General features: G+C 39.1%; 1 protein-coding gene across 5 annotated transcripts in view; it reads right to left on the bottom strand.

Moving 5' to 3' along the window:
• The window catches only part of fam189a1 (family with sequence similarity 189 member A1), a 92,725-nt gene that overhangs the window by 37,131 nt on the left and 27,842 nt on the right, over positions 1–27,752 (bottom strand). For all 5 annotated transcript variants that reach the window (XM_044350792.1, XM_044350820.1, XM_044350811.1 and 2 more), the window contains one exon: positions 14,914–14,970. In XM_044350792.1, coding sequence (XP_044206727.1) covers positions 14,914–14,970 — 57 coding nt within the window. The remainder of the gene's footprint in view (positions 1–14,913; positions 14,971–27,752) is intronic.

The following is a 27,752-nucleotide window of genomic DNA, read 5'->3' as shown; positions in this document are numbered from 1 at the left end:
GTTGTTCAGTCAACTGTGGAATATGAACTGGTGGACCCTGCCTCTAATGCCTCTATTTGCCCAAAACACAATCACTGCAATGTCACACACAGTTCTAACCGTTTGCTATAGAGAGTGATTGGCAGCAATGTGACAGGAGAGAGTGAAGCCTATTTATGCTGCTTAACAATAGCTGAAAGCAGAGCACAAGCACCATTTTGTGTTTGTGCTTGTGGTTTGAATGCCTGTATGTCAGCTATAATTTTATTACTATTGTATGTTTTCAATGCTGCTTTTGAAACTTTGGGTGGGAATTATATTTTTGACTGAAGATAACAATTAACAGAAAAGTCTTTTTTTTCTTGTTCTTCTTCTTATTCAATACAAATTGTTTGTATGTGTCATGTGTTTGTGACAAACTGAATGTTTTAAGAACCCATGAGATGTTCTGGCAGATAAGTGACACATAAGTTAAGTCAATTTACCTTGTTGCTGGTTGGAGTTGGATTCACCTACGGTAACACACTAGATTTCAGGACACAACATCCCACAATGTTCACACTCGCCTCCATGCAGTAGTGTAGGTGCTGTTTTTGCTTAAAGTTCCTCCAAATAATTACTCTAGTATTTAATTTTAATGTATGGTACCCACAGATAAAAAATGCTCATTCTTTATTTCTTAATTTAATTGTTTGAAGGGATATTTTACGTCATCACAATGATGGATAGAAATGTAGCATTTGAAACAGCATTTGACGGCTAATTTTAGCATTTTCATTTATCAAACCTGCAACTACCACAGCTTGAGGCTGAAGCCAATGTGGAAGTACCTTACAGCGCAATGCCACTGACTGCTGCTAGATGCTGGTTTCTCGCATTTGAAAAGTGTCAACTTCTTTCTAGAAATGCTGAGTCAATAATATTTTCAACGAGTCATTATGGTCTCAATTGTTAAAGTCGGGCCCTCTCCTAAGTGTGCTGGTGGTCATTTTGGAAATTATTGCTTACCCACATAGAAAGCGAGACATGAGCAGCACATAAACATGTTCAATCCGTTCAATCCATTCAATCAACACCGACCTGCGGACATCTCTGTCCACAAAACCAGCCGTCTGTCAGCTGCAGCTCCTGGGGAGCTAAGAGGACAGTGGCCAGACAAACTGCCTTCACCAGGCTGACTGACTGAAATTTACAGAACCAAGTAAGTTTTCATGTCGTCTCCACGGGAAGAAATCGATAGTGTTTGTATTTATTCGTTCATTGATTTTATTTCCCCACCCACCATAGCAAGTGAGGGAATCAACTTCGGCAAATTTGTGTGATTTAAACAGCTTTCTGTGCAGATCACGCTTCACTAAACACGGAAGAGGAGAAAAAAATAGACTCAGAGCATAAAAAAAACACGAGGGCATCTCTTGGAGCCAGTGTGGATTGACAAATTTAATAATATTGAAGTGTTTCTGTTCCATGAGACATGCAAGTCATGGACATCAAAAATTGTTCTAAAAACACTTTTTATGTGTATTGGCTGGAAGTTAAATGTTACTTGATTATGATACCTGCCCGGTTGGCACAATTTAACTAAAGTAGCTGACAAGTGTGCACCACCTGTGCTCTCAGTAAGCTAGCATTCACTTTGGTCTGAGGGAGCAGGGTGTGTTTCCAGAACATGAAGGGCAACACCCCACCCTCCTTATTTGGAAGGTCCTGGCACCAAACAAAAAAAAAATGGCGCCGACCATAAGCAGCAATTCTGGATTGGCTTTCTACATCCACGTTTATACAGTCTATGAGTGTGGTAGACATAAGCTGTGAACACACGACTGACATCTTATCTTTTAAATTGGTATGACAAACCTGTTAGCAAACAGTTGCTTATTTACACATCCAGCAGATACTGAGAAACATTACTATTCATTTAGAGTCATGTCTCATGTTTTTTTCTGAAGACAGCTGCCTGCTGCATCTGGAAACAACAACGTGAGAGCTGTGAAGGTGAGCCAGTAAAGTTGCGGGCCAGAAAAAACAAAAAAAAACAATGAGTTGAAAGACGCCCTAAAGCACCATAAAGCTGAGCATAACTGCAGAGTCAGGTGATAATTCTCTAAAGGTTCATCACTATGAGCAAACTCTTTATGACCTCTGAAAAATCACACATACTGTATCATTTGAGCCATTATTAAATAACAGTATTGATAATGGCAGCATTAAAGAGCAGACAAAGAAACTGAATAAAGTGTGCGTTACAAACCGCTTAAAAATCACAATTTACATTGCCAAATAAAGTCTGGAGTGGACATAAATGCAGGTAAACTCTGCCTGACAAACTCTGATAATTATCCTGCTGTGTGTTGAAACTCATCAGCCTGACATATGAAACATGTGCAGATGACGGGTAAACACATAATGACATTAATAAATTCAAGATTATCAACTCTGTGTGAAAACAATAACTTGTTTGTTTGCTTGTTTTTATGTGCACGGCAGAAAGCTGTTGATGTGTGCATGTGTGTGGGGTGGGGTGGGTGTGGGGCGGGGGGGGGAGGGGGGGGCAGTTAGCTGTACCAGATGGTGCTGTTTTTTGCTGCTTTCTGTAGTTTACCTTGTGGACACGAGGCTTATCATTTTAGGCGAGCAGATATTTGCTAATATTGGAAGATGGAAAGTTTCTGTTCAACCGCTTCTGCTCTTCACAGAAAAAAACAAAGCTGCAATAATGATCATCTTTCCATATATTAACACTTATACATGTGCAGAAAAAAAAAAAGAAATAAAGCTGCAAAATTTTCACACATGTGGACAGCATTACAACCATGTTACCCCCCACCACTGTATTTATATTTACAGCATACTATGAACCACACCGCTATAAATAATCCGCTGTGGGGTTATTATGATCAAAAGACAACCAAACCACTGAAGACTAAAAGCAGCAGTTTCTCATCATTGTGCTTTTGTTTCTCATTACCTATTCATGAATGAAAGCTATAACACCAGCCTCAGAAGGCCTGATAGTGGTGGGTGTATAAACCAGAGAATATCCCCTTGTTTATGTACACAAACATCCAAAATAGGGAGACTTTTAAAATCATGTACCTTGTGTCTAACTCATATCTGTTTACATCAAACAATATATTTCTCAGTTGTAATTTTGTAGCAAAGAGATTTCTAAAAGTCACAAAACATTAAATTGACCGTGTGGTTTTCAAGGAGGCAGCTGAGAGAAAAGGGGAAGGACATCAAAACAATTTAGGATTAAGGCGGAGTCCAACATTGTCTGTCTGGGGCCAACGACCAGGGCCCCAAAGCAATAAGTTAGTCCGCTTATAGCTGAGGCAGGCTCAGAGCTGCAGTGTAGGAACACAAACACGCACAATCCAATCCCTACTGGCCACAGAGCCAGGAACAGAGGCTGCTAATGGGCTAATTTCACTCCTAATTAGAGGATTAATTTGTCCATTTAGGTCTGTATGAAAAATGCTCAACTATTGGAGGGCGAAACTGGGCTGGACAGTCTCTGCCTATACTGCTCTGATGATCTTTTTAATCATTTCATTAACTGGATGATTTTAAAAAATGTACCTCGCAACTGTGTCGTTTTGATTTTTTGTTGTTGTGGTGTTTGACTATAAATCTTTATTCCACCATTGTGGAGATGTCTGTTTCCTCCATCGCAATCAGTCAGTGAGCCATCTTTCTCTCTCTCTCCCTCCCTTTTTCATCCGCTACAGTAATGTTTATGGCCTGTCAGGGTCACAGGCTGTCACAGAGAGCCCCTCGTAAACCCTTTCACCGCTGTCCTGCTGGCCTTACTGTAGTTATGTGATCATAATGGAAAGTCTATGGTTATGATGTGTGTTGGTGATTTGTGTGAATCGTTAGCCAGATATTTGGAGATGGGGTGAGCGTGAGTATGTGTGTGTGAGTGTATGTGTGTCTGAGTGAAAAAAAGGTGGAATTTTATGCCCTCATGACCTTGCAGTGGGCACCATTTTCTTGTGTGTGTGTGTCTGTGTGTGTGTGTGTGTGTGTGTGTGTGTGTGTGTGTGTGTGTGTTATGAGCAGCGTCAGTGTTGAGTGCTGAACAGATCTGGCCTTAACTCAGATTTATCCCCAGGAAGTCTTCACCATCATCATGTCACTGAAATGGTGCAGTAAATCACACACACTACTTTCTGTATCCGATTTAAGATGAACAGACACACACACACACATTTGTCAAATTAAGCTGCACTGGAAGTTTTAGGGAGGGCCAACAAGCCCTGGCACTCCTCACACACACCCAATAGTTCTCCACAGCACAATTTTTAAACTCACAAATTATTCCTGGTTTAGTCTATACATGTCTCCCTCTCGCTATACTTACTCCAACCTTTCATCCAATCTACTCATATCTGTCATTTTTTTCCAAACCAAACCTCACCTTTCTATCAAAAATATACATCCTACATGGTGTGTCCAGGGCCCTTGTTTCATAAATGCAATTTTGTTTCACAAATGTTATTCGCAAATTGCAGATACATTTGCTTTATGAGGCTCTTGTATGTGCAGCAAGTATGGTAATAATTATTTTGATTAATGAAATGTGTCAAAAATGAACAGGAAAGGAAAAGATCTCATGTGGCAAATTTGGTGAAAAAGATTTAGGCCACAACTGGTGGAGAGGTCACATCTTATTTTTCATCAGATAAACTAATCTAAACCTCCCTGGTGAGGTTTAAAACACTAAAATACAAAGTTCAAGTTCTAAGTTTGTGCCAAATTACCTTGTGAAAAAAATAATACATAAACAAAATTAACCGTTTAACCGTCTTGTTTTTCATCAAAAGTGTTTCTCTCATGTTTCTCTGACAAGCTGTGAGCTCTGAAAGATTCAGGCACTATTTTAGGATTCCTCACGCCTGAGTCATAACTGTTAGTCTGTGAGCATAACTCCTCGTAGCCTCAGGGTTGCCTTGGTGACTACGAGCTGTTACCTGATAGACGCTGCAGCAGTGTTAGTGGGGAAACATATTTCCTAGCTGCAAAAGTACTCCGCTATTTTCATCTTTTTGCTCCTTTTAAGTGATGAAATGTGCACAATTGTGCTTGTGTATGAGTATTGATGCGTGAAAGTATTGTCACACACATACACTAACGCATGAATGAGTGTTCAGGAACCATTGCAATGAAACTTAGTTGCTTGACATAAGAGCGCGTGGTTGTACATGTGTGTTGACATGTGTAGGCACATAGCCGGGGTTTTAGAAACAATGAGGCTCTGAGTCTGAGCCATCCAAGAACATTTACACTGGACAACAAAAATAAACATTTTAACTGTTCAGTTATATTACCTGTAAATGTATTTCCTATGACACTCTCAACACCGCACTGTCAGGAATAAAACTCAATTTATTTGCCTAAATATACTAGAATGTGCTGTATATACATAGAGTATAGATATACTGGAATCAGCCTATAAAACATCCACCAAGTATTATTTTTGTAATTGTAGAGTGTAAATTCCCCTCCAGGTTCCTGAAACCTCCAAATTCACAGTGGACATGACCTCTGTATCCTCCATGGTATAGCTACAGGGCTATATGTACAGCATGTGCATGTTTATGTATCCAGTAGGAGTGCAGTTGAAAAAAGCTGCAGGAACAATGATAAAAGGTGTAAGAAATATGGGGGTGATAGAATATGATGGCAGGATCTAATCAGAGGTATCTTTACAGATCAAACATGAGTGATTGTTTTTAGTGTCCCAGGCCTGTTAGGGCTTGCACCACAGGGATGAGTATATCCCTCGGATCAGGCAAGAAACATGCTCCAGGTCCAACCTGTCACTCTAAAGGTTAATGGATGCATTGGAGAGCAACACCACACTGAGGTGACTGTCATGTAGAGATGAAACATTTGCCTGATTACTGGACGCCTCTTTTTTTTTTTTTTTTTTTAGCAGCGATTGCAGTTCAAGAAGTGCTGGTCATGGCTATTGTTGGCAATCATTGAAGTATTCCTCAGGAGTGCACAGTGTTATGAGAGCTGAAAACATGCTTAGCTTGAGGCACTCTTGAGGATGTACAGCAGTGTCTCGTTTCCATTGAAAACAATGAGAAAAGCAGGCCAGCCCTGAAAAGAGATTTTCCCAGTAGAGATGCATCTTTAATATTCTCGGGGCATACAGTAGGTTGAGCACTCACAGGCATCCAGATAGACCTTCATAGCACAGTTTATTAATATATCATAGTGGATTTTCTGACAGTAATTCAATGTAAAATGAAAGACTTCTAATTCATAGAGTTTGTGGTAAAGAAAATGTTTTCTCCACTTTTTCCACAGAATATTACAGTATTACAGTAATCCAATGAAGACGATATGGTAACACTTAACAATACAATGAAATACTTTGTAAATGGCATTTTTCTGATTAGCCTAAACTAGATCAAAGTTGGAGTAAGCATAATGAAATATAGACATTTTACAAATATAGAAATTGAGACATTTTAGACATGTGTACAGCTTAATCGAACTAAGGCCCCATTTATACCTGGTATTAACATGTGATCTGTATCTGGATAATAATATCCAATCTATAGGTCTTTGCATTTATATTTGATATTAAAATGCACTCTCGTTTTCTCAGTTGCGCCCACATTGTGATGGGACGTGTGTCTTTCATTTTTTGCGAGGGAAGACTTTTAGCCACCGATACTACTCGTAGATTTTGCCCGGCTTGCTTAAGCTGGCAGGAAGAGGCGGAGTTATGTGACCTTTCAACCTGTTGGGTGATTTTTTTTTTTCTTATGAAAGTGGTCACGTTGTATGGATTGCATTTACACCTGGCTGAGATCAGATCACAATGCGAGCCTGATGACCTCCAAATGTTGTCTGGCCGATCCAATCACATTCCTATAACAATAAAGTCTGTGTGCATTTACACTTTTCATTAACTGATTCTATGTTAATACCAGGTGTAAATGGGGTTTATATGACTAACTATCTGACTTTTCACAGTATTTTGGAATGTAATAATTGATTTGCTTGTTGTTATCATGCAGTATTGTCTGTAGTTTACTACAACATAAAGCATAACAACACATTTTTAAAAGCATGAAGAGTAATCTTTAGTAGCAATGTAACAGAAAACTTTAATGTTGGAAATTGAATAAGCTCTGTAGTCCTACTGTTGAGGTCCATGCATATGTAGTCGGTGATATAGAGAAGTACTGCATGACATTCAGACCGTGGTTCAGCTACACATCCCTGCTCCAACCCTTTATTCTGTCACTGAAGGACAACTTGTACTTCCATCACTGTGGAAACATTAATGTAACTGCACATGTTAGACTCTTTAGACACAAGTGCAGTGAATGTTTCACCTCAAGACGGCTTTGCCTTTCTCCACATGCATGCTATGTTTGACACCAGAGACGTATCAGGTCAGTGTAGTATAAATAGTGCTTTCTAGTTTTATGAATGAAACAGCCAAATTGATATATACATGAACTAAAATCTGGAAGATAAATGACTGTGTTATTCTGGGAAATACAATGAATCGCTATCTTTTAAAAATTCATTTTTGGGCCAATGAATGCCTTTATTAGATAGTGGTAGAGGAGAAATAACAAGAAATGAAGGCCCCCAGTTGGCCTGGAACCTATGATGGTGCATGGTCATAAAATAGAAATAACTTCACATTAAATATACAGTATATGAGTAAGTATGTAGAGGTGTGTATTGTGTATACTGTATATTCTTAAACTTTAAAGAAACTAGTAACAAAACAAACAATGAAGCAATAGCAGTTGAGACTTCCTGAGACAGATACTGTATACTGCAAACTAGCGGTGGAGTCGAATCTGAATATGGTATTCAGCAAAGCACAAATAGTGGGTTTTTACAAATATTTATTTTCTAAAAATATTTTAATAATTATTTGTTTTTGGGAAGAAAAAAAACGTGAAATAGCTGGTTTACCTCATTTGAGCGCAGTGGGTATTTGTGTTCCACCTGCTTGTGCTAATGTGACACTGAACGGAGTATATGTGTATGTGTGTGTGTGTGTAACATTACTGAGCAGCACTGCCCACAGTAACTTTAAATGTTAGCCTATGCAATGCATATAAGATATTCACAATGTTCACATAGGTATTTATTAGTTTGGAGGTTAGTTTATTGGATTGAGTGTAGATTAGGAACTAAATGTTAGTTTTAAAATGATTTTCTTTTCAAAGATGTTTATGGTTATGCGTGTTTATTGCTGGGTTTACGAAAACCATAAACCAATATTACATGTTCATAATTATTATAATAGTTTATTGAAAACACTTATTTTAAGCAAGCGGCAACCTCCCGGGCTGAAAAGTGAAGCCAATGCGGAAGTGCCAAAAACCTGCATTCTATCTTCTGGCCATTAGGGGGCGACTCCACTGGCTGCAAAAAGAAGTCCGATTGCATGGAAGTCTATGAGAAAATTACCCTACTTCTCTCTTGATTTATTACCTCTGTAAACTGTTTCCTGATGAGCTCATGGTCTCAATCACTAGTGTCAAGTCTTCTTCAATACAGCATGTTGTTCATTTTGTAAATTATGGCCCCATTTGTTGTGATTGAGAAGTCGCTACTACAGCGACAGCGTTGCTTATGTAATGTAACCATTGCGTATAGACGTAGCTGCTGCAATTTTGTGTTTGTGTTTTCAGTTCACTAAAGTTTATTTTGGTCGGCCAAAAAAAGTCTTGTTCAGTGTTTGGTTGTAATAAAAGACCCATCAATGAGTCGGATGATCAGTTTTTTCGGTGAGTACATTCTGTTTTAAATTTTTTAGGCCTGTTTTTCGCTAGCGAAAATTAGCATTAGCATTAGCATTGTCACTGTTAACCACAGATTGTAAATGCACCGTGCTAACCTAGCAACTAGCGCTATGGTCAGCTCCACCCTCTCATCCAAATATGGTCACTTCTGGCTCCAAAAATCATACATGGCAACGGCCAAATCCAAGATGGCGACGGTCAAATCGCTACACTCAAGGCTTCAAAACGGCAGTTCACAAACCCATGGGTGACGTCACGGTGACTAAGTCCATATTTTATACAGTCTATGACTTTAATATCCTAAAATTAGTAGTGTATTAAAAACATAAACAGGATCGTTATACCTATTTCCACTTTTACTCAAATACAAATAACTTTGCCTCAACAAATACAAATACAAATACTGGGCTGCCTACTGCAGACTATCCCTGTCTTGTTTCCTGAGAGGGCAAACTTACTGCCCTCTAACTCTCTCTCCGTCTTCCTGTCTCACTCTCCACACATAATCCATCACAATCACAAACAGCAGAACAATGCAGGTAGTCTTGTCTGTCTCCTGGCTCTCAGTGGTACAGATAAATCTGCTGTGGCACTAATGCTGCAGACCAGACTGGATAGAAAACAACAATATTTATTAGCTATTTCAGGTGGAAGAGGAGGATTTCTCTTGAACAGACATGCTGTGTTTTCTCATTCCACTGAGCACAATATATCAATATATCTTTAATGCATTTGAGTTTACAAGGAAAGTTTGGAGCAGACAGAATTTCATATTCGACACGACTACTTTCTCTATAATGGTGTACCTGTTTTTCAACTGTGGCATTTAAACATCCTGTCTCCAACCATCTGAACATTGCACTCTGCGTCGTGCGCTGACTTGACTGCAATGTGTCAGAGCCAAAGATGTTGCACAAGCTTTCCTCTAAACTCTGTCTCGCCTCTTCTATTTATATCTCATATCTGCCTTCCTAACTCAGTACTCAAAGTACTGCAAACATTTCTAAATGTCTGAATATACTGAAAGATCATTCCAATCAAAATACAATTTATTTTATTTTATTTATCTTATACCAATTTTTTAGGGTTGTGTTTTTCATAATTGATCAGTCTGTCAATTATTAGTATTATTATTATTGATTAATCGATTCATCATTTAGTATAGAATGTCATCAAGTGATAAAAAAATGACCATCACAATTTCCCTGAACCTTATGATGGCAACAATAAATATTTTTATTTCAATGATGGATCCCATGATTACTTGTATTTGAAAGGGGTCACTTGTAGTGAGCTTTATTGGCTTTTTTACACACTCAGGAGCTACTGGAGGGCAGAACAGAGCAAAAAGGTGAACCAGGTGAACTCAAACACAATTCCAAATGAAAGTTAATGTTCCTCTCCGTCCACTAGATGTGTAAATAGGCAACAGTTTGCTGATAAATTTCAAATTAAATATAATAATACAGTGTTGTGTTCATACTGTAGCTTGTTTCCGCTATTCTGTTACTGCAAGTTTTACTGCAATTTTTCAAGTCTGTCTTAAGACAATAGTCAGGCACTCAAATGAACATTGATGATTTTCTTAATGTATGGGGACAAAATCCACATCCAACTTAGTCAAATCAAGATAGTCTTTTTCATGCCAAATTCCCTCTTTTTGTTACAATCCTCTACCACAGTTCAAATGAAAAGAACTGTCTGTCATGACACACACTCTTTTTTTACTAAAAAGACTAACTGTGGAAGATATCCACTTTATTTGACTAACTCAGATGAAGTCTCGTAGTCGGGGAGCAACGCACTGCGGTTTAGTTGTGAAATGTGTGCTTATTACGACCTTTGGATTACCAAGAGGAAAAACAAAAGGGGTAAGCTATGTTCTGCTATTGCTCTGGAGCTTGTTTTCTGCTCCTTTGTTGAGGAAATAATGTTGTTTTAGCTGTGTGTGCTCAGGAGTGGGCGACTTGTCATTGCAGGGTGTTTTGTTGTGAAATGTGTAGTGGCTGATGGAGGCAGCTAGCTGTTTCATTAGCTGGAGAGCTAATTTTTGCGGGGTGTTTCTGGTCAGATAGCTATGTTTTTGTTGTGTCATTACGCCAGTCGTTTGTTGACATTAGCGGGAGAGAGGCAAGGTGCTCGGGAGTGCAAAAACGTCACTTCCATTGGATTTTTGCACTTGAAAGCCAAGCATTTTATCATGGATGTATTATTGTGCCACAAATTTGACTTAACCAGTTCAATTTGAAGGAAGTAATACAGTAGCACCATTAAAATAAAAAAAAAACTTATTTGATTTCCTTGACTTTGGCGAGCCCCCACTTCTGAGTCATGAAGGTGACATTGTTTTCTCCGACAGGAGGCCGGTGTGCTATACAGCTACTATTATATGTAGCTGTAATAGTAAAAAGTATGGGCCATGGTATATATATTAACTGTCCTTTTATTCCAAAAGTTGTATAAGAAAGCAAGGGAAGTACATTTAATAAAGCCCTGGATGGCAGGAGAAGATGAATCTTGTTAAAGACTAACCGCTCTAAGAAGTAAAGCGAATGTGCCCACAAGGTGGCAGTGATCATCTCATTGGGCAACACAACACCTGGCATTCTATTGGTTGGGGAATTTTGACAGGGTTGTTGCACAAACAATCTGAGAGCAGAGCAGAAATCTGAGAGCAAATGTTTCACAAGCGCGTAGAAGCAGCCTGAGTGCAAGGAGAAAGGCTGAAGCTGGAGCAGAAACCTGTGCAAGCAACAATATAACTGAGTGCAAGCATACAGTCTGAGCAGAAGCAGAGCAAATATAAGCCCAAGCAGGGGCTATTTTAGCGCGAGGGCAGGGTTTAAGAAAAAGAATTACAAAATCTGAACGTGAAATCAATAAATCATGCTTCAAATTGAAAGAACACACTCTTGAATAAAGATAGGGAAAAAATCCCCATAATGGCCACCCACATTGGCAGATGGGTTGGCACAGCGTTGCCAGGACTGAAAGAGTCCAGCCGGTGTATTAGTCACCTGCCAGTCAGCGCTGGATCAAAGCCAGAAATGGAAACACTCGCCTGTCAAGACTGAACATTACAAGCTACAGCAACAGTCGCAAAAACCATGCCAGATATTACCTGTTAGACCCCTCTAAAGACAGGAAGCAGTGACCATGGACTGACATCTCTGTATACTAGCTGGCACGGACTATTCCAGTAAATTAGTCGTGCTTTTTAAGGAAAAGGAGCTAAGAGGATTTAACTCTTTTACTGTGCACAACGTGTGACCAATTTCTACTCACACCTCAATGATGGGATATTTCCTTTGATCCCCAGGAGCTAGTATGATTCAAATCTCTTTCTTTGGTCTAACGTTACACAAAGGGGAAGAGAAGAAGGGGGGAGGGGTATGGGGGTAGAAATGTGAAGGGGAAAAGATGCAGATATGTGTAGCAGGGAAGCAAAGTGATAAAAGTAAAGGGAGCGAGACAAATGATACGCAGTGAGAGAGGAGGGGTAGAACACGCTGTAGTTAAGCTGCAGAAATGAGATGAGATTATTTGTGGCATTAAGAGAGCATGAAATAGAATTGGGCAGGGGCTTGTAGTTGATGCTTTACCCCAACACTGATCTGTACTTTAAAGAACAGAAAGATTGAACGACATGTAGACAGAGAGAGAGATCATCTCCAATCATAAGTGGACTAATATGCATCTCTGCATGTCATTTTGTAGTGAAAGAGGGAAAAAAATATGATTTATGTGATGTAATACATTAGGAACACATGTGAGAGGAATGTGGGCTACAATATGCACTACATGACAGTCAATTAAAGTAATTTGGGCACTGTTATGGCAGACTTCTTTAACAAGAATTCTTACATTTTCCCCAGTGATATGTTATTCTGCAAAAAAAAAATTTAAGTTAATTTTATTTGTGTGAAATCATGAATATCTCCAGTAGCAAGTAACATGTGAAATCAACATCAATCTCATATATTTATGATATATAAACAGGGATAGAATAATTGGAAATTGGCTAAAATGGAAAAGAGGAAAGAATTTGATAATTTATTACCACACTGACAAGCGCAGACAATAAAGAGACACGGAAGGTCATTGCAAATGAAATCAGTGCCAGCTTTATTCTTCTTTTTTGTACCCTTATTGAATGCAAAAAAGAGAGAAATGGGCGTGTAACATCTCAAATGTTCAATACAATCCAAATATTGGACTAAAGCTACCCTATTCTGAGTTATACATATAGCTTCAGCTAACATATAACTCATCATGATCAATAACACATTGCACAATCACTCCAAACCGTGTCTCAGAAGGTGCTCACCTCTGTTTCTGCACTGCAGCTATCTAGGCTAACTTCAGAGCCCACTGGAGCTTTCTGAAATTTTGATAAATGGCTTGTATTTTTAAGCTTGTGAGTAGGAGTAAAAGTGAAGGATTTCTAGTTTTATCTCTCACTTGAGTAAAAAAAAAAAAAAGTAACTTTTAGAAGTTTGATAAAGCGCAGATTCACCATCTATGATCTTTGCTCAGCAAGTGTTGCAGACAAAAGCAGCAAAAAGGTTTCTATCCAGAGTGATATTACATCTGTTTGAACTTGAGCAACACAGTTCATCGATTTTTCATCTGTGCAAGCAGACACAAGAAAAGTGAAAACTGCTAAGACATCTAGCTGACTTTGGTCTTGTGGTTTCCAGGTCAGCGGCTGTGAAAACATACAACACTGAAGCTGTGATCCAGGGATTTTAACACAACCTGAGCATGCCCCAAAAGTTGAAACTGCGTTCACAGACAGTTACAGTGTCTACAGCTGCTAAACCACAAGTATGACCAGCAACAGAGTTTGGGCTTCCCAGCACTTTGTCATGTTGTGTTAGTATGCTGAGATAGCATCTTAAGGACTATTTGCAGGTTTAGAAATGCATGTATTAAAAAATAAGTGATTGATTTTCATAGTAAATGAGCAACGATTTGTGCGAGTTTTGTTATAGCAAAAGTACAATGCTGCAATAGTTAACTCAATGCATCATTTAAGTCCCATAATTTCTAGGGCTGTAGTCTGCTGGTCGAGTGGTCGATTAGTTGGTCGATATGCTCTCGTCCGACTAAATTCTCATTGGTCGAATAATCTCCGTGTTATTTTCATAAGGAGAAAAGTGCTGAGACTGCAGGGTCTAACTGTACTCAACGTTTACTGAACATTTACTGAATCTGTGTTCCTCCATAATGACACAACGAGAACCACCGCCAGCCCCAAAAAAATATTTTTTAATATTTGACATCCGAATGAATATCCATTCATTCGGAAATCGATAGCGTTTGAGAGAGTCTGTGCAGCGCTGTTCCGGTACGTGAGTCAACCTCTGTCGTTGCCTGGGAAACTATTGGTAGCATGGCTCCGTTAAGGAGTATGTTTGTGTAGCAAGTGGGAAAGAGCGAGGGGCATGGAAGTGACGGTAAATGCAAGCGGGGCAGAGGAAAAGGTTAGTAGTAAGTTGTCAGTCTGGCAGTAGATAGACAGTACAGACTACAGTATGTCGGTTAATAAATGCTAAAAAGTCACGTCTGTTGTTTCCCCAAATGCTGGAAAAGTGAAGGGGGTTAGCTCCAAAGTTAGCAACAATGGGTTATCATAACCTGAACACACAAAACAGAAAAATACAGAACAGAGAAATGTGTGGCTGCCGAGTTTACTGTGCACTCTGTCCCGTTACATCCCCCCCCCGCGCGCGCGCAACTAATCAATTAGTTGAAGTTTATGTAATATTTTAGTCGACCAAGATTTTCTTTGGTTGACTACAGCCCTAATAATTTCTTTAACACAGCAAATTGAAGAAAGGTGAAGACATGTTCCAACCTACTGTTATTTCCTGTTGTTAATTAAATATGTGACTGATCCATACATGTTGTGGTAATCAGGTTCAGTATTTGCCATGTCTTATGCTTTGTCATGATTGACATTCTCGTGTCATGTTGTATTCTCAACATCTGTTTCAGACAAGTATGTGTCTCATGACTCGTCACATTAACGTCATTCCCATCATCCTAATAAAAAGGCACCCTCTTGTGCGTTAGTGTTTTGTTCGTGGCTGTCAGATTAGCAGCTGAGCGTGGGCGTTCAGAGGACACTTACCACAAGAGAGAGCGGCCTCTTCCATGACACCACTCCGATCAGTCCAGAGAGCAGAACCTGGGAGCAAGAACACAGAGCAGATGCTGTAAGAGGTGATTGATATGAAAACACAGATGGGCAGACATTCATATGTACAGTATTATGTTCCTGTGTGTGCATTAATGGGGAATTTCTAGTTTCATACAACTTGGGCCTTATTTTTGTATTTCTGGCCATCGTTCCCAACCAGTAATAATGACACTGTAATCATCAAAGTGATTGATGAGATTTGGTAACATGGCAACATCACTATAAAGAAGAACCGGTTTTAAATCTTTTTTGATTATGACATTGGATCCACTATCTAAAAGATTTTAAATTGTGTTTAACCTACTATCCACTGACAAGTTTATAGATATTCTAGGTTGTCTGCACAGTTCATGTATTTGTGTTATGCATTTTGACTGATGAAGACACAGGAGTAGTAAAACGTCCGATGGCACTATTAAAGTACAACTGAAATCACATTTGATCATCCTTCCTTGTGGTCAAAAATAATGTTTACGTTTTTAAATGTATTGTTAAAAGTTTTGTATTATTAGAATGAAGAAAAAAGGTCTTTAGGGAAATATCAGAAAGTGTGACAGATAATGTCACTAACAGGGATTTTGAAGAGCAACAACCAAACCAGCATCTAATAGATCCAAAGTGACATTGCAGGTATCTTTATGTGCTGTTTAATGTGCTGCAGCTGAGCAGCTAATTAGCCATCTCGCCTGCTAACTGATGTTAGCGGTGCACTTTTCCTCGGTGAATGGTTGTTTGGTGGCTCATTCACCAACAAGCTGAGGTGCAGGACAAGAGATGTGTTCATCAGGATCAGTGAGACCATCTGCTCTGACCATGATAGAATGACAAATTATCGCTTTATACAAGATTTGATTTGCTGTTATCGAAGTAAGGACTCCATATATGTAAGCAGTTGATGGAACAGTATTTTATCAAAATAATATAAAACTAAGAGTCACAATAATTAAATCAATTAATTTAAAATATAAATTTCTCCCTTTTGGTTTCTATTTTTTTCTTCTCAAAGGAAAACACAAGACAAGTGACAGAGCAGATATGTATTAGTAGTATTTGCAGTAGATTAAATGCAGTATAATTTTAGTTGGACTTTAAAGGCTGTAAATAAACCAGTGAGCTCCAGTATTCACCCAGTTTGCTGTCCTTTATCTGAGGAGCACCTGACTCAGCTGCACATTGTGAAAAGATGTTTGGAGAACCCTGTTTAACTCAGTTACTAACCTTACTGTTTATGGAAGAGTAAATGAAAACAAAAGGTAAAATTATTACACCAACTGTCCCTTGTAAACATCCATTATAATTTACAAACTGACTTCCTGGCTCAACTTTGGCCAACTGTACTTTCCATAGTTGAGCACACACACAGTTTTCCTTTGCTATGAGAAATTATAACCAAACGTTCTCTTAGCACTTTACCTCCAAATCAAGTGGATAATCTGGTTAATATGTATCGACCGACTGCTTGTATTTCTTCCCCCTTCTGACTTCATTGTAGCAATGTTATCACATCAGAATTCAGCAATTATTTTGGTGGGTTCAATGATATCGTTGCCAATAGAAACAATGGACAAACAACAAAAATAAAACGCTAAGATGTTCCTTTACTACTCACAGATGTAACACAGAAAAGACAAGACCACAGCAATAAACATTTAATTTACGAAAACTCCTACACTTGTTAACCTTCTTATACAAAAACAGACTTTCAATATTGACTTCACTTCTTTGGTTTCTCTGGTAAATACAGTCTGATTGAAAATATCATCTTCTACATGATGGGTTGAATTATACAGATCAGGTGGGAGTCATTGCTCTTGTTTGGCAATTCTGTGCCCATCTGCCATCAGATTTCCACGTGGATGCAGATTTCTTTTTCTTTGTCAACAGCTCATCGTGTATTTACAGGCTCACTCTTCTGTGAATTTCTTCCCTTTAGCTGGAAACAAATAGACAATGTCATCCTGTAGTTTGAGGCAGTTAATGACCAAAAATTGAACACTGTGTGCTTTTCTAGGACTGTGATGTGCATGAGTGCGATGCCACATTTCTTCTACCGTTGGTTTGGATTATAAAAGTCATTTTTAATGTGTTTCCAGCTTCTTACAAGTGTGATTCACTCCTTACACAACCTTAGAGCACTTACTCTTCATTTGGCTGCTGCCAGTGATTGAAATGAGTAAAGACTGCTTCAAGTTGACAGCAGATTGGTCCCAGTTGTTATTTATTTGTTTGCGTCTTTACCAAGCAACAGAAGTTATTTGCCAGTGACCACAGCTTGACTATTTCCATTCTTACATATTCATAATCCTGTACTGCTGAATCTAACCAAGTGTCAAAGTATTGCTGTGCTGCATAGATTAGATTTCCATTGACTACATGGATCAGAGTAGGATCATCAAAGCTACTTGCTCTTGTGAAATACACACGGTAAAGGCAGTGAGAAATAATGCATAAATATGGCACTGACTGATACTATTGTGACAGCAACTGTAAATTATACTGCACATTGACCTGTTTTCTATTAACTGGGAGCAGATATTTCCACCTATCCATTCATTTCCTGGGCCGCTTCTGCTATAAAGAGTCATGAGTGTGTTACACCCTATACTATAATGATGTCTGATTTAAGGTTCATTCCCAATGAGTGGGAAATGCAGCATCTTGTGTTGCTTACTACCTCAGAGACTTCATAAGACTCATTGATGCTCCAGGTTTTTCCATTAGCACTGATTTGGGAAAGACTGTGTGTAGATTTTGTGCTCCATCTACCTGGAACCAGCTACCCTGAAGCTTGATGCTTTTGGACAAAATGAAACAATTCAAGCTCTCTGCACCTATTTTCTCATAATGTCTGTGGTTCCCTCTAGTATTTATTACTACCATCTGTTATCGATCTGCTTTTTAGATTTCAAGCCAAGTAATTCTACCATAAATATGTTTTTCTTATTTGAGGATGTCACCCCTAAACAGCAGCTGCTGTTTCTTAAATGAGATCCCTGATTAAATTAAGTTTAGATTTGGAGAAAAAGAGGCTAAAAAAAAAAAAAAAACACCTATTGGTTTTCTCTGTCTGCACGCCTCACTCGGCATGTGGTGCAGTGTTTTTTTTACAGTGCCTGCTATTGTAGGTGTGAATTTGTGTATTATCAGAATGTGTGTGAACAATGGGTACTCATAGCCTCCGGCGCTCTATTCCTCCATGGACGCTTTCTGCCTTTCACCTTTCTTCACCCTCCATTAGACACCAACATGTTCTCCCCATTTTCCCCAATCTTTCTCTCCTCCTTCTTTCTCGTCATTGACTTTCTTGAAATCTACTTTCGCTCTTCAGAGTTTAGCCATCTCTCCCTTTCCAATTTCTGCCCATATCACACTCCATCTCTGTATTTCCTGCTCCTCCTCTGCGCCCACACAGTCACAGTATATTCCTTCATTCACACTACACCCTTTCCAGCCTTCTCATTTCTGTTTCCCTCCCCGTCTTGTTCCACTCTCTAGTCAATCTTCCACTTCGTCACTCACCTTGATACCCACAGGAGTTGGCAAAAAGGATGTCAATATTTCATTTAAGCACACTCAGAAACACACACACACAAACATACACACAAAAATGCAAGTTTATGGAAACAGACTTTTTTTTTTTTTTTAAATGGATTAAAGGATAAGGCTGTTGTCATTTCAACTTTTTATAATTATCTCTAAATTCCACCAATGACCAAACCAACAATACATTTATCCAACTAACAAGTATTGTCTGTGTTGCCAGATTATCCCTCATTGCAGCACAACTCCATTATCGTCCAAAAACTATTTCTGTAACAACAAAAAAGCTGTACCAGTGTTAAATTTTCCCTTACAACACAGTTGCAACAATGCAACAGTATGACTGTTTAAATAGTTTTTGTACAACAATGGAGTTTTATGGCATGAATTCATAAGCCGCATGAGGCTATTTCGACACAAACGGCACTTAGTTTAATAGGATAAATGAACTGTTGCTCGTTTTATGGGATTTGATAACAAGGAAGATACAATTAACATCAGATTTACTATTTAATTACAAAAAAATGGTTCATGAGCGTATAAAATAAATTCCTGTGTTCCTGATTTTAGAGGCTGAGAAGTTGACCACGTTCTGCTTTCATGTTTGTTGTTGTGCGTTCTTTATCATGATGGTCACATGTTTGCAGCTGACAGCAGTCATGCTTACGCACCACAATAAAGTCTGTAACCACCACTGTTCTCTTGACGCAGCTGTGTCATGGTCCTGCTCTGATGTGACTGGCTATAATGGCTGATTGTCTCCAGCAGTGTACAAATGACCACAGGGCGTCTGAGTGTCTCTCTCTTTCACTCTCTCTCTCTCTGTTATCTTTACGAGGAGATTGTATTCTTGATGAAGCTGCTTGTGTCTCTGAAGCATAAAAAATCACTTATGAATTAATATAAATGCCAATATTTATTGACTTTAAATGAATATTTAAAATTGTATTCAATATACTTGTACAACACACAAAAAAGTTGTCTAATATGGTCTTAAATGTGTCTGCTCTGTTCACTGGCAATATAAACTGCAGTAAGAGACAGAGGCTTGTATTACTCCTGTGTTACTGCGGGTAACATGCACCCTCTCTAAAAAGACAAGAATGTACTGTCACTATTACAGGCATTTTTCTCTCTGCTTGGTCACTCAATGACAAAGCACATGTACTGCACAATGCACAATCAAGGCTGTATTGTGGTCCTGTCCAAATGTAGTTCCTGGTTCCTTGCCATAATTGTGCAACTAGAGTCCAACTGTTCTTATTCTTTTTTTTTTTAAAAAAAGGCAGAAATATCAACTCACTAAAAAGCAGGGAAAAATGTTGCTGTCCACTTAATTTACTTATTTTTGTTTCTTTTGTTTTTGGAGTGAAATTACATTGTGTCCATAAACCTCCTCGAGGGGTCATCATGGAATCAAGAAAAGTCTAAAAAAATAAATATATCACAGCTTAAATGACTTTTCAATTAACATGTGTAACAAAGTATAGTTCATACCATACTTCTTGTGTTTAGTGTTCACTAGAGTTTGTTAATATTTCCTGGTTAGCATCATGAAACCAACGGGAACGTTACATAGATCACAGGATTTCAGACAAAAGATCATAGGTTTCTCACAAAAACACTGACATTCAGTTAGATCCAGAGTCTTCTCAGTTTACATACTTAGTGCTGTAAATAAGCACGTTACTATACCTTAATAATGAGTATAAAAATCAACACAGTCTGGCATCAGGGATCTCAAGTGATACTATTTCTTTTTTATGACTCTTATTACATTGATGTGAACTAGATGACGTGCTTGAACCAACATTCTTTCACACCATTATATGAGTAAGGGTGAAGAAAGAGATTTAACGTTCAAACGCACCTTTCCTTCAGCCATGTCATGTTGTATAAATAAAGGGTGCACTCAAACACACAACACACACACATCGACGGTTGAATGATCACCACTGCAGCAATGACTGAACATAACTGAAAGGTGGAGAAGTTCTTTCTCTCTTTGTCTCATCCTGACTTTTCCTCATGGCATCCGTCCAGTTCCTCCATTTCTGGAAGTGTGCATGCAATACTGTATGCCATCTATATGTGTATGAAGGACTGTGGTGTGTGTGTGTGTGTGTGTGTGTGTCTGTGGAAATGACGTGAGAGCAGGGACCATGTGATAGCTTTGCTGGTTGTCAGTCACTGGAGGCTTTTCCCCTTGGCTGCTCCCAGAACAGGATTAACATGCAATACTTAGCAGCATTAGTCACTGAAACCTGGGTAGCACATACCCACTAACACAATGAAAACAATGCTGAAGCATCTTTTAAAGTTAGCATGTTTTGTGGTTTTCTATCTGCATTATAAATGGTGACAAAATAATGTCCAATGAAAACAAATATCAGAGAAAAAGGAGAAGAAGGGCAAAAAATTGTCTAATTGAAAGACGGTGCAAATAGGATTTTTAAAGATGCACTGGGCCTGATAATAAGGGACAGGTTTGTCCATAAATAGTTTTGAGCCTGGACAGCAGAACAGCTTTTAGTCAGTGGATCTGATGGTGCAGTGCTGTTAATGGATGATGAATTAAGAGTGATGAATCAATTAACAGTGAGTGTGTGTGTGTGTGTGAGAAGGTGAAAATTGAGGTGAAAAGCTCTCTACATTTTAGCCAGACGTCTCACTGATGCATTGCGGATGAGGTGCAAATTCATGAAACATGGAAAAACAGAACTGCAATATGCAAACCTGGAGCAGATGAAAGTTTGTATAATTTGCTCTAATATATTCTTAAAAAGAAACTTTGTCATTATTTCTGGGCTGTAGATTTCTAGCAGAATGATCTTCACAGTCAAAGGCTCAAGACAGACGTTCCCAAATTGTACTTTTAGAGCTGAATAACATTTATAGACATAGCAGAGCAGGATGTCTCGATTATTAAACTCATCAGTTTAAGTGACATACAGCTGGCAGGAGACAACTTTAAGATGACAGATGATATGATAAAGTGACCATAAAGACTGAATTAATTTTAAAAAACGGACTCTTCGGGTTTAATATGAAACTGTTATGATTCCCTGTGTGTCTCTGATGTGTGCAGCGCACGCACACACACACACACACTCACACACACATGCAGATTTACAAGGACACACACACACAGAGAGTACTGACAAGTGTAAATGGAACAGAGAGATAAAAGGAGGCTTTGGCTTCTCACAGGACTGGATCAGAGGAGCCAGTGTCACAGCCATGAAAGAATGCATTACTCTGATACTCTGACATAGACAACCAACACACACACACACACACACACACAATAACTTGTGGCCCACCACAAAGCAAACATTCAAACATCTTTTTTTTTTACAGATCAATGACTTGTTGCAAAGCCAGTGTGAAAAAGCTGAACTCAAACTGCTTTATGACACACAAAAGGTATGTGAGCCCTGCTGGATGAGAGAAGCTCAGCAAAAAATACATCTGTATAGCTGCCACAGCTAATTCCATCTATACACGCAACACAAAACACACATTCACAGCGCAGTACACACATTCAGTACAAAACACCTGAATTTTATTTTTTAAGTCAAAACTACACAAGACTGAAACGTTGAGAGTTCATATTCCATATAGAAACCTAATAGTACAATATAATAATCATGTTTGAATGGCTTGTTTGTTATGACTGGATTATTCATTATTGTAACATTTATATCTGAAGCAAACACATAAACATGTTTGTTATCACATTTAAAGTAACATGCTGTGTTGGTCGGTGTTAATGTGTTAATGCACTAACATCCTGTAAGAACCAAAAGTCCTCATAAAGAAAGGCCTTCAAAGTGAGACAGTTTATATTGGTCCTTAACACTTAAACTTAATTAATTCTGGAGTATTACTGTCCCAGATGTTTAATTTAGATAAAAGGCCAACTCATAGTTTCCATGACCGTGTGGCTGCCAGGCTCCATGTGGATACGCTTCACTTAAATTTTGTCATCTGTCCATGTCCACCGTGCACAGCCTAAAATTTGTGGACCATATGCACTACAAGTGCGCCCACTCGGGTTTTGCTAGAAAAGCAAACTGGACACTTGTCTCATGTATTATATGTTGTATTATATATGCATACTGTATTACCCATATTTGGTCCAATTCTCAATTAGTTGGCACACACACAACTTTCTTTTTTGGATTTTTTTCTTGTTGTTCTGCCAAATACATTACAATAAACAAAGGAATTCTTCCTCTTGCTATCATGAGGTAACCACCTTGTTTCTAGTGCACATGTGAGTGGGGAATGCGTCGTCCGACCCCTGACTGAAGAATGTATAAAAGCGTGTCCACAAGCAAGAAGCATTGACGCGGGTTAGAGTGCTGATGCTCCCCACCTCCACTTGCTTGCTGTATGTTAGAGCACCAAAAATTGTCCAGATATACTATGAACAATGTTGCAGCACTGAGTCTGAGTGTGTGAGATGTTTATAAATGCTGCCGAGTCCTGGCAGCTCTGGAAGTTTGAGAGCTGGGAGTAGAGCTGGAGCTTCAGGACGAATAACATCCACAAGTTGTGCCGGATTCTGCTCTGATCTGGAGCTGTTTACTGGCGGGAGGAGAGCTCTGAGTTTATTTTTTAAACTTTGAGCAGCACGTTTAGCAGAGCAGCAGCAACAGCGAGTACTCGGCCCGTCTCTGTGGCTACTGGCTCGGCGGGCTGGGGAGTTTATATCGATTTATATGTAGCAACGTCATCATGCAGAAACCTATGTCAGGTCATATGGGTAAAAGTTTTTAGAAGGGCTTGGGCAAATGACATTTTGACTAAAATATAAATACTTCAACCAAAATTAGAATTTTAGGAGTTACATAATAAAAAATATATATACATACATACATACATATATACATAAAAAAAAAATAATGGACTTGCCCTTTAACAAGTGAGATCAATCATGAGATTGGCCGTTTTGAATAGGCAGCAATGGTAAGGAGAGAGCTGAGCTATAAAGCAAAGCTCTCAATGTATTCTTCGATCTTTGTACTATAACATTGATCTACAGTCACATATTTGCAGTGAGTGAAATAATGGAATTGAAGGTACAAGCAGCTGACATGAGGTTTATGTGACAGAGAGAAGAGTTCAGTGATGTGGATGGACCTCAATATCTAGAAAATTCTTCATTTTGAGAAGAGTCAAGTAAGGTGCTTCGGATACTTGTTGGGGTTGCTACCATGAGGTTTCTTTGAATCTGCTCTGAGCACACTGACTGGAAGAAGACCCCAGGGCAGATTCAAGACACAGTGGAGGGTTCGCATCCTCCAGCTGGCCTGAGAGCTCTCAGCAATCCCCCAAGAGGAGCAAGAGTTTGCCTGGGTAAAAGATGTCTGGGCTGCTCTGTGTGCCCTGTTAAAAAACCTGATGAGATACTGATAAGAGAAATGATGATTTTCCTTATATATAATAAAGTCCTTGCAGGCATTGCATGCATCACAAGGTTGTTTGTTATTCCTCGTACTGTTTTGTCAAACAACACACAGTTAATGAATTCAGCCTGCGAGCTATACAGTATGCCGACGAGAAAGCATTCATTGGTTTACTGAAAGAAGGTGACTAAAACAGAGTTGAAGTATTTTCATCATATTAATGAGTTCACCAACTGCTATACAGACAGACCTGGTGATTAATGGAAGTAGACAAAGGAGCCACTGTAAGGAGTTATTAGCGCTCAGTATTTTATTCCTGTTTTGGTTAATGACTATACTGAAGAATTCTCAAATGTCTCTGAAATAAAATGAGCTTTTACTGACGTACAGAATATTTGAGATTTGGCTCATTTTAGAATTTATCAGTGGGAACATCAGCCAACAACAAAATCAAACTGGACTGAATTTTAATGTCCAGCAAAACTATAAGACCACAGAAACAAATGTCAAATTGACAGTTTCTGCAACGTAATGCAATCTGAAAAACTCCCCTAAAAATTACTCACTACAAGCTACTTTGTGAAAAAAATAAGCTTAAAATGTTGATGAAAGTGTGTCAGAAAAGCATTAATTTACCACTATGATCATCTTGGAGGTCACTGTTTATGTTCAATTTATTTCAAATTATATTAAAAGGTTTCCCTAATAATTTTGCTTCTACATATATGAATGACAAAACATTAGAATAACATTTTAATATAACGGATTAAAAGCACTACACCACAAAGTGCAGCCTCAAAACAACACAAACAGCAAAAGCAGTGGTCTAAAAAAGATGCAAAAGATTGCATTGCATTACATCATTAAGGTGTTTGTATTTTTCTGGTCACTCTGTGTTTATGCAGATAAGATCAAGTGGAATTATTTATTACATTGAGATCTAATTAATGTATGAAGCCAAAGTCAAATTTCCACCTCTGCTGCTTCTATTATTGCATTGTTATGGAATAATTTTATATTTAAATATTTTTTGTCTTATTTTGCTGCGTTTCTTCTGAAAAATCCATTTCCAAGGGAATGAATAAACAACCCCAGTGACAAACTAACAACCAGGCAGGGGAGGTGTTTATAACTCCAACCTGCTAATAAGAAGAAAGATATGTAAGTGCTGAAACTGCTGTGGATTCCACCTAAATCACAGTCTTGACCTATTCTTATTCATTTATGCATGGCGCCAATCAAAGAAGCCATTACTGAGAGTGAGGGCTTAGAAAGCAGGCCGTTTCTCAAACATCATTGCAGCCAAGATGGATGGAGCCAGTGTGGTTGCCGTGGTAACCACGTACTGGCCATTTGCCAGAATCCATAATGATTTCCCATCAGCTGCTGCACTGAAAGGAGCAGGGACCCTCACTGGTTCAGACGCTCGTGGGCGACTGCGCAAGAATCCCCCTCAACCTCGTCACACACACACACACACACACGGTAATATTACATATTATGTAAAAAACAATCTGTGTCACATGATAAACTCAACACTGGAGCCACATAATGGTCAAACTGTCTCTCAGTCAGCTTTTCTTCTCCTGCTGTTTTCTTTCAAGTGAAAAAGCGCCTTTTATTTCCTTTCACTTTTGCTTCATATTGGTAAAGAGAAGAAAGTCTTTCTACAGAGTCAACTGTCTCTCTCAGAGCTCTTTCTGCTCTGCAGCACAGTAATCTGACATAGAGTACATGTGTGCACAGCTTTGCATGCATGTGTGGTTCGACTATGTACGAGTGCATGTGTGTGTTTCTGCCGACAGCGGGGGGGCAGGCATGTGTAAATCTGCAGAATAAGGCTGAGCAGTATATGTCCATGGAAACTCACCATCCTGGCCTTTAATTAAATGAAGAGCTGCTGATTAAATGGACACAGAGAGCTGTCTTTTAAAAAGGAGTTTGTTCCATTTCTTGATCATCTTATATTTTACCTCCTTCTCAGTCACCCTATTTTTTTTCCCCTTTTCAAAATTTTCTTTAAAAAAAAGAAAAAAAAAGAGGCATTAGTTTTGGTATAGCCCTTACTTTGTGCACACAGTCTGCAGCAACTTCAAACATTAGTCATGTTCATGAAGGAGATTTTTATAATCTCACAAGTTCTTACTCTGTCTGCTGCTTCTGCTTCTTTGCCCCCTGCTTCACCCGATCACCCGGGTCTCCCCTCCACCGTCGACCTCTCTCCTGTTCTGCTCTGTTACCGTATGTATTACGATGCTTTGCCTTGTGTATTTTGTGTCTCCCTTATCTCTCTGATGTGTCTCCGTTGGGCTCTGCTCTACATAGCACTGGCTACTGTAGCTACTGTACTGCCTGCTAAATCCTGTGCTGCAGCCAATGGGGAGCACCCCTATATGATTATTTATGCTATAAATGCTCCTATATCTTAAGCATAAGTGTCTCTGATAGAAACTGAAAACAGAATGTCAGTCAAGTTTTGCTTTTGAACAGGAATGGATGTTTTGTTTTCCATAGATGCCCAAGTTGGCTGAATAAAGTAATACAGGCTACTTTGTTGTTTTGTCCTTATGAAAGACACAAATGATTTGAAAACCTAATAATACTCTGATAGTAGCTTAATGCACAAGAAAAAAAAAAGAAGCTCTAAATGTGGATGAAATAGGAATTTGAAAAAAATGTTTCACCTTGAAGAACATCTCTTTGTGTTTGTGTGTATGTGTGTGTGTGTGTGTGTGTGTGTGTGTGTAAATGTCCCCAAATGAAAGACAAATGAAGGTGAGCAGTAACATCAGGGGAGCTGAACTCCTAATGCTTGTGAGACTATTTCGGCTGTAACCTTCAAATAACCTTTGCTGGCCATGGCCGTGTGATACGAAATATATATGTGTGTGTGTGCGTGTGCGCGCGTGTGTGTGTGTAGACTACTGTATTTATGTATAAATGTTTTTACGTATATGTATATAACATATACGACCTGTGTCGCCCAGCAGAGCATGTAAACCATACTGGAGGAATCATGAAGCGTTTGATGCTGCTCTGTCCATTGCTCCACAGAGCCTCTGCACTGCGGCCCATCTGCATGAAACTGACAAAGCTAACAGACGTGAGCGTTTGGCCTCCTTGTGTTCCTGCTGTTTCAACAACAGCAGCCTTCCTCCAAACCCCCCCCCCCCCCCCTTTTTCTTCCTTACATCCGTTTCCTACAGTATTCTCTCCACCCACCACCTGCTTATCCTTCCTAACCCCTCCCCCATCTTGTATATCATCAGTCCGCTTTGCAGCTCAGCAGCACCTCACAGCCGTTGCCATGGAAACAGTGGAACAACAGCAGGTTGGCTGCTGCTGCTGCCGCCTGGGGGCGTGGCATCTCGGCCACCCTTTGCTCCTCTCCCTCCACTCATGGAGGTCTCCAGTACCTGTGCTGAATCCATCAATCAGGACAGAAATGTCTCTCTGAATGTGAATCAGTCAGCATCACACCTAAACAATAACATGCCAGAATAGAGGAGTAATATTATGCTTCTGAGCAGCGATTTGCTGCAGCCATAGCAACGAGACAGTAGGTCAACATGGCATGAACTGGAGTAAGATAATGCTCCCATTCAACATTTACAAGGTTCTATTAAATAAAGATGTGAGCATTAAGTTTAAATGTATCGCTGCTGTTTGGATCTTTGCCAGTAAACAATTAGTTCATTGGTTGCTAAGGGATACACATCCTTGCTGGCTGGTTTCTACTCAAGGTAGAGCCCCAATGTTATTAAGTATAATAGCACATATTGCATTCATTAGCATGCTTGTCAATGCCTGTTTAAA

Source organism: Thunnus albacares, chromosome 1 (genome assembly GCF_914725855.1).
Source record: "Thunnus albacares chromosome 1, fThuAlb1.1, whole genome shotgun sequence".
In the NCBI taxonomy this organism is placed as follows: Eukaryota; Metazoa; Chordata; class Actinopteri; order Scombriformes; family Scombridae; genus Thunnus; species Thunnus albacares.
Note: the sequence above shows the minus strand (reverse complement) of the source record. Positions and strands in the feature narration are given on the sequence as shown.